The sequence below is a fragment of the Neovison vison genome, chromosome 5 (assembly GCF_020171115.1).
Source record: "Neovison vison isolate M4711 chromosome 5, ASM_NN_V1, whole genome shotgun sequence".
Taxonomy (NCBI): Eukaryota; Metazoa; Chordata; class Mammalia; order Carnivora; family Mustelidae; genus Neogale; species Neogale vison.
In genome coordinates, this window is record NC_058095.1 from 43,904,986 (window position 1) to 43,918,409 (window position 13,424).

Genomic DNA, 13,424 nt, shown 5'->3' on the forward strand with positions numbered 1-13,424 from the left:
AATGCCTGGCTCTCATCTCTACACTACCAGTTAATAACTGTTACACCCTGGGCAAATAACTAGTCTGGGGCTCTGCTTCATCATCTGTAAAATGGAAGTAATAATATTTCTCTCATCTAGATAATGATAAGATAATTCACATAAAGGATCTGGCAATGCATGACATATAGCAAAGAACTGATGCATACCACTATTTTTACTTAAATACAATCATATGGATTGATTTTTTTTTTTTCTGGAAGGACTTGGTGGCAGAGAATAGATTAAATATTCCGTGAGAGTGCAGAAGGTCAGTGCACAAGTTGAAAAGGGGAATATTAAGTAAGTATTATTTTACTGGCATTGGCTCTTAAGGCAAAATGTAGACAAAAAAAAAATGGTCTGTAAGCATTTTGAAAGAGAGAATTATGGATTTTTCAATTACAAAACTCCAGCCTTTTGCTACAGCGCTTGCCACATATAAGGTGTTTGCATAATGTATGCATAATTCATTAATAAATAAATGGGTCTTGGTATAAAAATCCAGGCACCCTGCTTCTGCTTCCAGAGAGAGCTCTCCTGCAGGCAGCAAACCCACTCCCTAGTATGGAAGGGTCAGTCACTCTCCATGTTTCCAAATCCTGGCTAGGGTGGGATTTCTTCATTTTTAGAAAACTCCTTTTTCTTTCTCTTTAAAAATCCCTTTCCAACTGTCGACTCTCAAGGCACAGAGACAAACACCCCCCATATATTTCCCAAAGGGGCTAATTCTCACTGTCTTAGATTCTTTAAATGCTCTGAGGTCTCAGCGACTTCCCTGCTGAGAGCCTCGGAACTCCCCGCCTCAGAATCTTGGACTTTCTTCATCTGGGCCTAGATTTTTTCAGGTGCTGACCACTTGGGAGTCCTTGGCCACACCTCCCGATTAAAGCAAGTCCTCCAGGTGGTTCTTCTTCCCAGTCCCCCAGGGGGACTTCCCAAGCCGGCCCAACCCAGGACGCTTAGGCTGGTTGGTTCGGCACCTCTCCATCCCCGCTCCCCGCCACCTCCACCCCCACCCCCGCCACTCTGCAAAAAGATCCGCCAGACTCCTTGGGCATTTGGAGTCCGTTCAGGAAGCCTGGGAGCGCCGCAGTGTTACTACTCCTTGGGCTCCAACCCTGCCCCACCAGACGCCACACAGCCTGGAAGCCTCACTAATTTGTGTGCGGATGTACGGTACCCTCCCTCCTTCGCCCTTTCCACTTATCCACCCTTGCTGCGGTTATTAGTCCGAGACTCGCACTGAAATGGATTCTGAACACCAGAAATAAAAAAAGTGTAAAAATCCCCCGCCGGTTACGTGTGTATTTGTGTTTGTTGTGTGTGTCCATCCGCGCTTGTGCAAAATCTCCAAACGTCACAGTTTGCAATCCGGACAAGCGCGCCGAGAAATCCGAGATCTTTCCAGGGATTCCCCCTCCCTTGCCCTTCTCTTCTTCAGCACTCCCAAAGAGGTAGGTCTGGGGCTTTCTCAAAACGCTGCTGCGGCGACCGAGGCAATGCAAATATGCTACGATCTGTCTCGTCTTCTCTCGCTCCCAGCCCTCTTCTCGGGCGAACAGTCCCGAGCGCAGGGTTTCCTCCCAATTCCCCCCGCATCTGCATTCCGAGCCGCTGCCCGGGTGCTCGTCCTTCCCCGGGTCGCGGCGAGCCGTTCTGCGCACCCGCGGCCTCCGGCCTGGGCCTGGGCCTCGGCCACGGCGGTGGGTGGTGCTCACACCGCCCCCACCTTCCCCCGGGGCCTCGGAGAGCCGCGCGCTGGGCGTGTGCGCGCGCGCGCGCGGGTTTGGTGGGGGAATCTCCTTCGGTGGAAGCTGCTGAGTGTCGCTGGCGGAGAGTATTCTGGAGCCCCGCAAAAGCCTCCAAAGCACTTGAGCTTCCCGAAAGAAAACCAGAATAAAAGACCGAAACGAAGGGAAGCCGGCTCCGGTGAAGCCCGGGTTTCCAGTAGTCTCGGATCCGCTCGGAGCTGAGCAGAGGCGCAGTTGGCTACGGCCACTGCTCGCGCCCGGACTTGGAAAGACGGTTTTTTCTCCCTTCGGGGAGGAGGGAGGTGAGGGACTCGCGGGCGAGAGTTGCACCTGGTCTAGGAACGTGCAGAGAGAACTCTGGGGTAAGTAGTGTTCTGGCACTGGAGCGGAAAGGGGGAAGGAGAGGGGGGGCAGGAGAGGGACGAGAGGGAGAGGGCAGGGAATGAATTATGCAAAAAAAAAAAAAAAAATCCCCACTATTCTGCAGCAGAGGGAGAGCGCATCACAGCGCCCCAGCTGAGTCCCGCCCGGGTCTCCCGCGCCCGAGCGGCTGGCGCGAAGTTCTTTCCAGTCTTTCCAAGGAGATGAGAAACTCCCCAATCCTGGATGGCAACCGAGCGGCGGGGGCCCAGGCGTCTCCGCGCTGGCCCGCAGCTCCGACGCCCAGCCCTTGCCTCCTCCTTCTGGCCGCGCTTAGCTTCGGCTCCCCAGCCCGGCCTCCTGCCTCCGCCCCCCCGGGCGCCGGGCGGCGGGGCTGCCGCGGAGGCTGGCGGCTGCGGGGACGCTCACCTGGCCGGGCCGCCCCCTCCTCCCCCTCCACCCGCCCCCACCTGCCCTACTCCTCCCCTCCGAATCCGGCAGCGCCGGGCTCCGTAGGCGAGGAAATAACGACCCCTGCAGTTGCATTGCGGAAAATCGCGGCGGCGGCGGCGGCGGCGGCGGTTCTAGTTGCGGGCGATGGAAGCGAGGCAACTGGGGGTTCCGGGGAGCCCAGGAAAATAGCAGAGGAACGGGAAGCGCGCGCACGACGTGGCGAGCCCGTGGGCCCCCGACGCGCCCTGGTCCCAGGCTCCCTGCCTTCCGCGCTCTGCGCCCTGGACGCGCCGCCCGAGCCGGGTTCAGAGGCGGCGGGCTGAGCGCGGACTTGGGGAGCAGGGAGGGTCGGCGGAGGCTGCCGGCGGTTTCGGGCAATAATTCCTGCCTCTCTTTCTCTGTCTCTCCTGTCTGCGGTGTCGTCTCCTCCCCCCCGCCCCCCTGAAGCAGGAGGAGAGCGGCCCCGGAGCGCAGCAGCCAGCCTCTGACCATGCCCCGGTGAGGGGGGCGGACTTCGAGGGCAACTTGTCGCGGACTACCTGGGCTTAGCCAGCGAGCTGCGAGCGCCGGGGGCCCGGAACAGTGCGACGCGGCCCGGCGGGGGGCTATCGTCTATGTCTTCTTGGGGCGCCAGGCGGATCGGGGTCTCGTTTTTGCAGGAAGAGCCCGGCGCTGGTGGCTTCAGGTGGCTGCCGCCGCCGCCGCTGCTAGTGCTGTTTCCACCTCTCGTGCGAGGAGCAGAGACCGGCGATCGGGGAGACCTCCGGGGCAGCGAGACGTCGGACATGTGTCAGCACATCTGGGGCGCACATCCGTCGAGCCCGAGGGGAGATTTGCTGGAACAATTCAAACTGCGATATTGATCTTGGGGGTGACTGTCCCTGGCCGGCTGTCGGGTGGCAGTGCGAGTGTGCGCTCGCTCGCAAGTGTGTGCGTGTTTGTATGTGTGTGTGCCGTGTCGGGCTCCCCCCTTCCCCCCCCTGTTTTCCCGTCGAGTGATGCACTTGGAATGAGAATCAGAGGATGGAAATAGTCTGGGAGGTGCTTTTTCTTCTTCAAGCCAATTTCATCGTCTGCATATCAGGTATGGGACGCGCTGGAGTCACTGGCGGGTTTGGGTTACGTTGCGCTGTTTGGTATGTGTGCGGTTTTATTGTGTATAGACTGTCAAGTAGCCTCGCGGGGTAGGAGGGGAAGGGGGTGGTGGCAGAGACCCTTGCAGCTAGCTCTTTGGGTTTACAGCCTTCGGAATTAAAAAACCTTCTAAGCCCAAGGGTGTGTGTGTGTGTGTGTGTGTGTGTGTGTGTGTGTGTGTGTGTGTACGCGCGCCCGCGCGCCTGTGTCTGTGTGTCTGTTTGTGTGTGGTGTGGTTAGTATCTGTGTGGACTCCTGGAACATAGAAGCGCTGAGGGATAAAAAAGGAAAGGCAGATAGATCAGTGTTAATTTTCAACTGCTTTCCTGATTGAGAACTCTGGCCCCGAAATTTGAGCCTTGGCAACCCCCACCCCCATCCCCTGGTTTTCAAAGTTCCCAAACTCGGTCGTTCCTGGCTGGCAAAATGGACGCAGAGCCCTGCCCTGGTATCTAGGCACTTTAGAGAGACTGCGGGAGGATGCGGGACTATAGAGTGCCACCAGCAGGGACCGGAGGGATGTGGAGGTCCTCCATGCCTTCCCCAAGCACATCAGGACTGGCCATGATGGTCTGAAACATGCTAGCATGCCCAGCTGCACAAGTAAAGGCAAAATCTGCCTGCAACAACATAGTATCATAAGTACCACTCTGGACTGTAGCCTGTCAGATTCCCGGTGGCCAGGATTTGCTAGCCCAGACTCACTGACCTCAGGCTACTCCCACCAGTCTGTGGTTTCAGGAGTGATGAGGTGAATGAGGTAGGGCTTGTGCTTGCCTACGCTTGTGTGTCTCTGTGTCGGAGGGGATTCTGATTTCCAAGCAGCATCTTTGTTGGTGCAGGGAGTTGGTGGTGTGGAGGGGAGCCCTGAGAAAAAGCCCCAGGATCAGCAGTATTTCCCAGTTCAGTTCAGTGCCTCCTCCCACTGAGCATGTCGCCTGGATTTCACCTCCCACCTGTCATTAAAGCGGCTAGGGTAGGACCCATTTGCAGGGCACCCCTGTGCCTGCATTCCCCCTGCATAAGTGGGGACTCAGCCAACTTCCCATAAAGTCACCAGAACAGGAGGGCAGGAATGTTGCCCCTATGAGCAGCCCCATAACAGGATTGAGGTGGAGGGCCCTGTTTTCTGCCTCTTCCTTCAGCCCAGCCAGTCCCTCCCTCCTAACCCAGACTTGGTTCTGAGTGTTAAAAATCCTTGCCTGTGCTTACCCTGGACCTAGTTCCAAATATCACTGTTCAGTTTCAACTTTCTCCTCTTAGGGCAGGAATAGGGAATCTTATATTCAAAATCATTCTCTTTGGTGCTTGGCCACCCAACTAAAAATTTTGCCTCTGTAATACTTTCGGAAGACAATAAAAAGTGCCTGCGACCACCCCAAATCCTCTAGTGGGACCTGTTTTACCCCATCCCACATCAAAGAGGAAAAATTCCCAGGTGACTTTATAAGGGTTGAGACCAGGCATATGACCAGGCCTGGGTAGCATCTTACAAGAGCCCATTTTAAATGTTTCTTTTCTACAAATCTTTCAAACTGGTCTCTCTTGTTCTGTAATATTTCACTAGTTAGAAAATAGCCTTCCCCTGCTTCTCTCCACCATCGTAAGTAATTCATAAAGCAGCCAAGCCAGCTGAGTCCATTTAGGGTTAACAAAAGGTTAACATTCACTGAAGCTCTGGATCCCCCAAACTCCCTTCTCCCCGGCCCCTACCTGCACTTGGCCAGGCCATCACAGGGGAACCCTCAGAGACTGGGTCTGTTCTGAGCCTCCAAAAGAGAACTTAGTGGGCACCTTATCACAGCTCTACTTGATTTGGTGTCTCTGTAACGAGCTTCTATAAATACAAGTATTAGGAGGGGGTTATTTCCAACCCAGAAGAGGTGCTGTGAAGTATGTGGCCTTTCACATGTATTTACTAAATAGTCTTCATTGCTATGTAATAAGGGGGTAAAGGTGTAAGCAAAATTGCTAGCTATTAGCCAAACACAGAAAACCATGTTAGCGTTCCAAATGCCTAGTTAAGCCCTGCATTAATTTATTAATTAATTATGCTTTATGAAGACATTTAGGCAGAATTGTGACATTATGTACTCTTCATTTACACATCCGTGAACTTAATTTTCAAAGGCTATTCTTTCTCCACAGCCAAGGTGGCCTCCCGCCCCAAACAACTACCAATTCGGTGATTTCCATGTACTAATTCTGATTAATAATATAATTATGATTCACAGTTGCCACGATTTGGGGACTTTTTTTTTTTCCCCTCCCCTCTAGCAGCCTTAAGAGGTATAGTTATGCAGGGCACTAAGGTTGAATAATTGTGGCTCAGGGAGAGTTTAGTGGGTCTTTCATTTCTGTTTCCATGATTTGCAGTTTTAATTTACTCAACGACTGAGCTTTACCAAAAGGAACATAACCCTGCGATCATAGACTCTACTAAATCTTAAATTTAAAAAAAAAAAAAAAAGTTAAAAAAACAAAGCACCTCTCTCCCATCTTGGGGTGAATTATCCTACCCAGTAAATGGGTACTAATTCTTCCTGAGTTACCAAGCCTCAGTGATTGATGCATGGGTAGGGTTGACTTCATTATTAGAAAAGGTCAGCAAAGCAGTCTGCAGTGTAAACATTTTGCAGAAGGAAAATTTTGGTGGTAGATCTGGCCTCTAGTGACTGAATTTCACTTGGTAGCCTTGGCTTTCAGAAACACTCTGGTGCTTTGTTGCTCTGTGTTTTGTTAAGCAAAGATTCCCACCCTTTAACTCTCCCCATTCTGCCAATTAGGTGTCCCCCGAAGCATTTTCTCTCAGGGTCTGTGTGGATATATTTCTTAAAATACAGAGCCCTGGGCTTGGTATGTTTGATGGCTCTGGCTCCTCCTTTGGTCGTGATGAAGCTGTCAGCCAATGGGACTGGGCAGCGGGTTGGGGGGGGGGGTTGGTTCTCCTTGATCAGCCTTAGCCAGCTGCTGAGGCTGGAATGTGTGTGCCTTGCATTTGCAGGATCATATCCGTGTTGGCTACTGGAGGCCAGCACAGCTAGGTTTAAGAGGGAAAGTCATGATCTGGGAGGTCTTCTGTTCCCCATCAGACTCCGATATCATTTTGCCGAAAGTGTAAGGCAGTTAAGATCTGTGAAGATGAGAGAAGGAGACAGAGAGAGAGCGGGAAAGAGAGAGAGAGGAGAATGAGGATGATTTTTTTCCCGTGCTAGCTAGAGCACCATTCCATTCTTACAAAAGCAGCTCAGATCAGTGAGAATGAATGCTTAGCAGCACCGGGAGAGAATTTCCTGGCCCAGAGACAGCTGTCTGATTTCATTTCCACAACACATCCTACTTGCCTCTATGTAACTTTACTTCTTTGTCAGTTTATTCATCATAAAAACGGCAATGGCAATTAAAATGATGTGGTGCTTTCATCAATATTACATAACATGGCACATATTTTCATTCATCTCTTCTTAGAGTTTGTAGGGTAATTTTATAGACGAGGCCACCAAAGCCTACAGCGGCTCTGCAGGCAGGATTCGCATCCAGGTCGGAGTCAGAATTCAGGATGGCACTTATTTTTCTGGCTCAGAATTTCTTTTAAATATTTTATTCAGTATATATATATATATTTATTATTATTATTTTTATTGGGATGTCTCTAATTTGAAAGAATGAATTACATTAAATGGATGCGAGTCTTAGTTTGGAAGTGGAAGCTCGGGGTGATTGCCGTTCTGTCCTGGACATAAGGTAGCATTTGAGTTGTATTTGACTGTCAGGCAAACGGATAAGACTGTTAACCCAGGTTTACCACCAGCCCCTTGGGATCAGCAATCCCTATAAGCAAGGAATATTTCCCACGCTCTTTTCCTAATTGGGAAATTGGAAAATAAAATGGTTTCCCTTCAGTGTCTCTACATTTAGAGAGGGGATAATAGTCCATACCCCACAACTTTGCGACATGGATTAAATGAGATAATGCGTTCAGTGATTTTTTTCACTTGGCCCAATATCTGAGGCAGAGAAAGCTTGCAATAATATAATTTTTTCCCTACAAATCAGGCACTGCGCAGGTTTTTTGAGGCTGTGACAGAACAGAGCCTTTACCTTCCTCACTTTATAGTGTTTAAAAGCAAAAAGAAAATCATGAACAAGCACATTTTTTAACATTGAGCATTTTCCTCCTACTTTCAAGGACGGCTTCGCCTAACGACTTTGAACAATCTCTTACTTTTCTTTCTCATATAAATGAAACTGGTAGCATTGGGCTTTGGTGCCTATTATGAGTAAAACTCACTTTATCTCTGTGAGCCCCGTACTGAGGTGAGGCTTGGAACGTTTAATACATCACCTGGGAACGACATCGTACTTAATACCCAGGGGAGCAACAGAATTTTCCTCCTTCTGCCTGTAAATTATCACTCTGTATAAACCCAGCTTTCAAGTCCCAAGATAGCAAACTAAACAGGCTATCAATATGACTTGAAAGAGAACATTCCATTAAATACAAAAAGAGACCCCATCCCCACAAAGACTATTTATCTGATGGTCTCATTGGTTTCTTTTTCTTTCTTTCTTTCTTTTTTTTTTTTTAAGATTTTTTATTTATTTGACAGGCAGAGATCACAAGTACGCAGAGGCAGGTGGGGTGGGGGGCGGGGCGGGGAAGCAGGCTCCCTGCTGAACAGAGAGCACGATGCTGGGCTCCATCCCAGGACCCTGGGCTCCATCCCAGGACCCTGAGATCGTGACCTGAGCCAAAGGCAGAGGCTTAACCCACTGAGCCACCCAGGTGCCTCTCATTGGTTTGTTTAAATCCAGTTTGCTGTGTGATGTCATAGAGCCCAGTCACTAATAGATCCCATCATCAGAGATGGGACTTTCTTGTCCAAGAGACGAGTCTTTCCGAGTAATGAAAAGCCCCCGGGGGAAAGGAGAGATGTCAAGGTGGAGAATCATTTTCTTGGATGGGGAGGAGAGGAGGTTGGATAGCCATCCTAGGCCATCAGTACCTAATACCTCAGCCTTTGATTATTGATTAATTGATTATGGATTGATTATTGATTAAGCATTACATCTTTGCGCCTGGGGTTTAGGTCAGGAAAAGATCCAGGCATCATAAATGTCTATGGTGGTGGGGCACCTGGATGGCTCAGTGGGTTAAGCCTCTACCTTCACCTCAGGTTATGATCTTGGGGTCCTGAGATTGAGCCCTGCTTCAGGCTCTCTGCTTAGTGGGGAGCCTGCTTCCCCACCTCGCTCTCTGCCTGCCTCTTTGCCTACTTGTGATCTCTGTCTGTCAAATAAATAAATGAAATCTTTAAAAAAAAAAAAATCCATGGCGGCAAGCCATCATAGAAAGAGTATGGAACTTGGAAGACTCACCCTGCAGTCATACTCTTCCTTAATTACCTCTTTGGGGGATTCTTTCACACGCTTTGAGTCTCGGTTTCCTCCTCTGTAAAATAAAAAGGATCACTTCTTTGCCCAGTCCAAAGGATTGTTGAGGGAACAACAGAGGGAGATCCTGAATGTTCTTTGGGTTGCACAAATGTAAAGCATTTGTGTCTTTACTGTACTGTGGAATGATCCGCACTTAAGGTAGAGATATAAAAGCAAAGTTGCGATACATACACAGAATGTGGAGTGCTATAAAGTCATGTGAATAATGAGTGCTTCATCGTTAAGATAGGACAGCAAAGTTGTGATGCACAAAGTTATCGTGATATGAACTAGTCTTATTATTTCATAAAGGACATATATGCCACAGAAGAGAGAAGTCCAGACATGAAGGGAAAGGAGGATATTAGATACATGTTGGAGGTTTGGAAGGAAGAGATGATGGGACTCCATCATCCAAAGCAAAGGAATAGGAATGAGTGATGTACAGAGAAGACAGTCCCAATAGGAATAAAAGTTCCCTTTAGGATGCTGGAAAGTTGGGATGAGCCCATGCTGGGAGCTATTGAATTGAGGAAAAAATATGGAGTGTCTTTAGATATTTAATTTCTTGGTGATTTTTATTTTTTATTATTTTTATTATTTTTTTAAGATTTTATTTATTTATTTGACAGAGAGAACACAAGTGAGCAGGGAGGCAGGCGAGGGGGTGGTTGTAGCAGGCTCCCCGCTGAGCAGAGAGCCCAATGCGGGACACGATCCCAGGATCCTGAGATCATGATCTGAGCCGAAGGCAGAAGCTTAACCCCTGAGCCACCTAGGCACCACAGTGATTTTTTATTTTTTTAATTATGGATCTTTGCCTGCATTCAGTGGACAGAACTTGGTTAAAATTTGTTTGAAATCCCACCATTTCTTTGGGTTTTAAATTCGTGTTGCAAGTTTCTTGCTACTGCTGTACTTTGCATAGTTTGGGATTGGAGATGGTTGAGTCTGGCAGACACTTCAGCTTTCTCATCTGTAAAATGGACATGATACTTACTTCCCAAGGATTTTGATCCTACAGGGAATTGTAAGGAGCAGAACAATATTTGTAAAATGCTAACAGGGTGTCTGGAATACATTTATATGGATCAGATTACCCATATCGTAGGAGAGTAAGCATGGGCTTTGGAACCTAGATAGACCTGTACATAATATTCCTTCCTTTGGTATTTTCTCCCACTATGTGGTCTTAGAGAAGTTGTTTAACTTCTCTGAGCCTCTGTAAAATCTGTAAAATGAGGAGTGGAAAAAATATACACAAGATCCTGCCATGGCTTGTGACGTGTAGTAGTGACTCAGTGAATGACAGCTACCACATAAAATCATCACCATCATTGTCATCGACAACTACCCTTGTTATTGACACTTTGGACCTGTTCTTGTAAATTCCAGTGAATCATTCAGTCATTTCTTCATTGTTCAACAAAATAGCATTGTTGGCTAACTCTGTGCCAGGGATAAGAATCACAAAAATGAACAACCTCCGATCCTCGATATTTCCAAGGCAGGAGATAGAGGTGTGCACAAAGTATTACAGGCGTGTGAAGAAGGAACATGTTGGTGGATACAAGTGGGGAAGGGAGGGGCGCCTAGGTGGCTCAGTGGGTTAAGCCTCTGCCTTCAGATCTTCAGGTCACAAATCCAGTCCCACATCTGGCTCCTTGCCCAGCAGGGAACCTGTTTCTCCCTCTACCTGCCATTTCCCCTACTGTGTTCTTGCTCTCTCTCTGACAAGTAAATAAATTCTTGAAAAAAAAAATAAAAGCGGGGATGGTAAAGGTTCCATAGAGGAACATTTTAACGAGGTTGGAAGAATACCAGAGATTTCAAAAGAACAGGAAAAAGAAAAGAAAAAAAAAAGACATATTATGAGGCATGAATAGTAGGTTGATAGGAAGGAATGAGAAAAAACAAGGATTAGAAGTGCAGGGAGCTGGGCATAGGCAGTGGGTGGGCTGCAGTAAAGGACTGTAGACAGGACTGGAAGAATAACCTGGGACCAGTGGGCAGGGGCGAGTTAGCCAAGTTAAGAAGTTCAGACTTTTTCTTTTAGTTATGAGGAGTTAAGGTGGAGATAAGGAAAATGACATTTAAAAAAAAAAAAAGGTTTATGTGCCATTCTTTTTAAACTTTGATTCCAATAAGTAATAACTCAGAAACCCAATTCCTTGTCTTCTTGTCAGCCTTTATTCTTGCTCACAACACCCATTTTAAAAAGAATGGTGTAATAGATCAATTAAGCCATTATGGAACATTCTGAGGGACAGCTGTCCTATCTGTTATGGACCTGATTTACCCTCATCTTTGAGATTTTCATGTGAAGCAAATGCCTCCAATTTTGCACTTGAATAACAATGGTAACATTAACAGTAACGTCTTTAATATTACAAGAAGGCTAAGGGAAGTGAAGCAATCCACCCATGCTTTTGTGCCATATGCACCTAGTAGACACACTAGGTGACATGGGACAGATGCTTGAAGCCTTGCGAAGCACTTGGCGTCAGTTTTGCTTATTGTGCTCTGCACTTGTCTTTCCGATAGACGCTGCTCACTTGGGAGAGTGGGAGAGTATGGCCCACTAAATTATATACCCATTTTACCCTCTCAAAGGTCCAGTTACCAGAGATCAAGTATAGAGACCTAAAATGAAATGTCTTCCCTTGTCCTCTTAATCATTCAGCATTTACGGAGGGGACACTATATGTAAGGTACTGGACATCCAACAGGAGTGAGTCCGACTCGGATCTTTCCCTCCAGGAATTCACAATCTAGTAAGAGAGCAATTTAAAAAATATTTGTAGTGACAGCAGAATCCGATAAGTATTGAGAAGGGACGTCTGACTCATTCTGGAGGTGGGAGGGCGGGGGGAAAGTAGTGTTAAAGGATGCTTGGGCTGAGTCGTGGAGAGATGGAGGATTTTTGCCGATTTGCTGATTGACTGGGAGGAGGGTGATTGGGGAGGGGTGATCACAGGAAAGAACATTTGCAAAGGCTGGACCGTGAGAGGAGACCCAGGATGAATTTGGGGGACTGTCCAGAGTTCAACAAGGCAACCACTAGAGAGTGGGGCATAATAGATGAGGTTGAGATCTAGGAGGCTGAGGAGAGAGGACTGTGGTAACAGTAACACCTTACATTTAAAAACTGTCAACAGAAACCATCCTTGCACCTCCCTGGGCAGGGAAGGCATCCTTTAAAGGCCCCAAGAAGTAGCTCTAGCTAATGTCTTTCTCCTCCCTGGGAGCTGATGAGATGTAAGGTTTTGGGCTCGGGCCCAGCAATGCTCCATTTGGCCCAGATCACTGGTGATTTTCCAGTGTCCCCTCTAGTGCCAGGTGGCTTCCCAGAAACTTTTGAGATAACCCAGATACACATTACAGAATTTACCACCTTACTTAGTTTGTCCCCAGGTGTTCAGACCCTAGGAAAAAGCCAGAACCCCACTGGCTGAGCCCGGAGTTGGCAGTATGCCAATTACCGTCTTCTCTTTGATAATCTAGTCTTTTTGTAGTTTCATTTCATGTAACCCTAAACAAAACTTTAGAGGGTTTCCATCACACAGGGCTGGGGTAGGGAGCTGCGAGTGGTAAAAAATGGTCCTGGATTGCCTTTATGACAAAGCTCTAATGGCTCTTTATTAGCAAGATTGGCCGGGTAATGGGAGAGCCAGTGTTCGGGTTTGATTACATTTGCATTAAGGTACCATCAGGATGACGGCAGAGAGATTGTCAGCGGCTGTGAAGGAGACAGCCTACAAATGCCTTTTCCTCCTCATCTGGGAGAGGTGTGACCTTTGTCCCCAAAAATGCAGAATTAATCTTTAACTTGGTCCAATACTTCATACCCAGTGGCAAAAGGGGCTGGCGGTAGGAAATGAAGCCTGTGACTTTCAGGTGCGTTTTCCAGAGCCAAGTCCTGCTGGTTTCGCAACACATTTGGCAGCAATGGCAGAATTGGAATAAACACATTTACTGAAGGATATGAGTCAACATATTCCCCTTCCGCTGCCCCCTCTTCCTACCACACACGGCTACCTCTCACCCTCAAGGAAGACCATTGTTATGGCAGCACTTACCAAGGGAGACCAGCCATTCTTCCTCCATGACGTTGGAATAATAATAAATACCTCACGGGATTCTTGAAATGAACAACTAAAGTGACGTATCTGTGGAAGGGCTCTGGTCCCCCCACCCCTACTGTTCAATGTGTGGGTTCCTTCATTCATTAAATGCTAACGAATGCCTCCTCTGAGGGAGGTGCTGGAC

At 48.2% G+C, this 13,424-nt stretch overlaps 1 protein-coding gene across 1 annotated transcript in view; it reads left to right on the plus strand.

Moving 5' to 3' along the window:
• The first annotated feature begins 3,601 nt into the window (after positions 1-3,601).
• The window catches only part of CA10 (carbonic anhydrase 10), a 535,654-nt gene continuing 525,831 nt past the window's right edge, over positions 3,602-13,424 (plus strand). Inside the window, exon 1 of the mRNA XM_044248645.1 lies at positions 3,602-3,669. Coding sequence (XP_044104580.1) covers positions 3,609-3,669 — 61 coding nt within the window. The 5' untranslated portion in view covers positions 3,602-3,608. The remainder of the gene's footprint in view (positions 3,670-13,424) is intronic.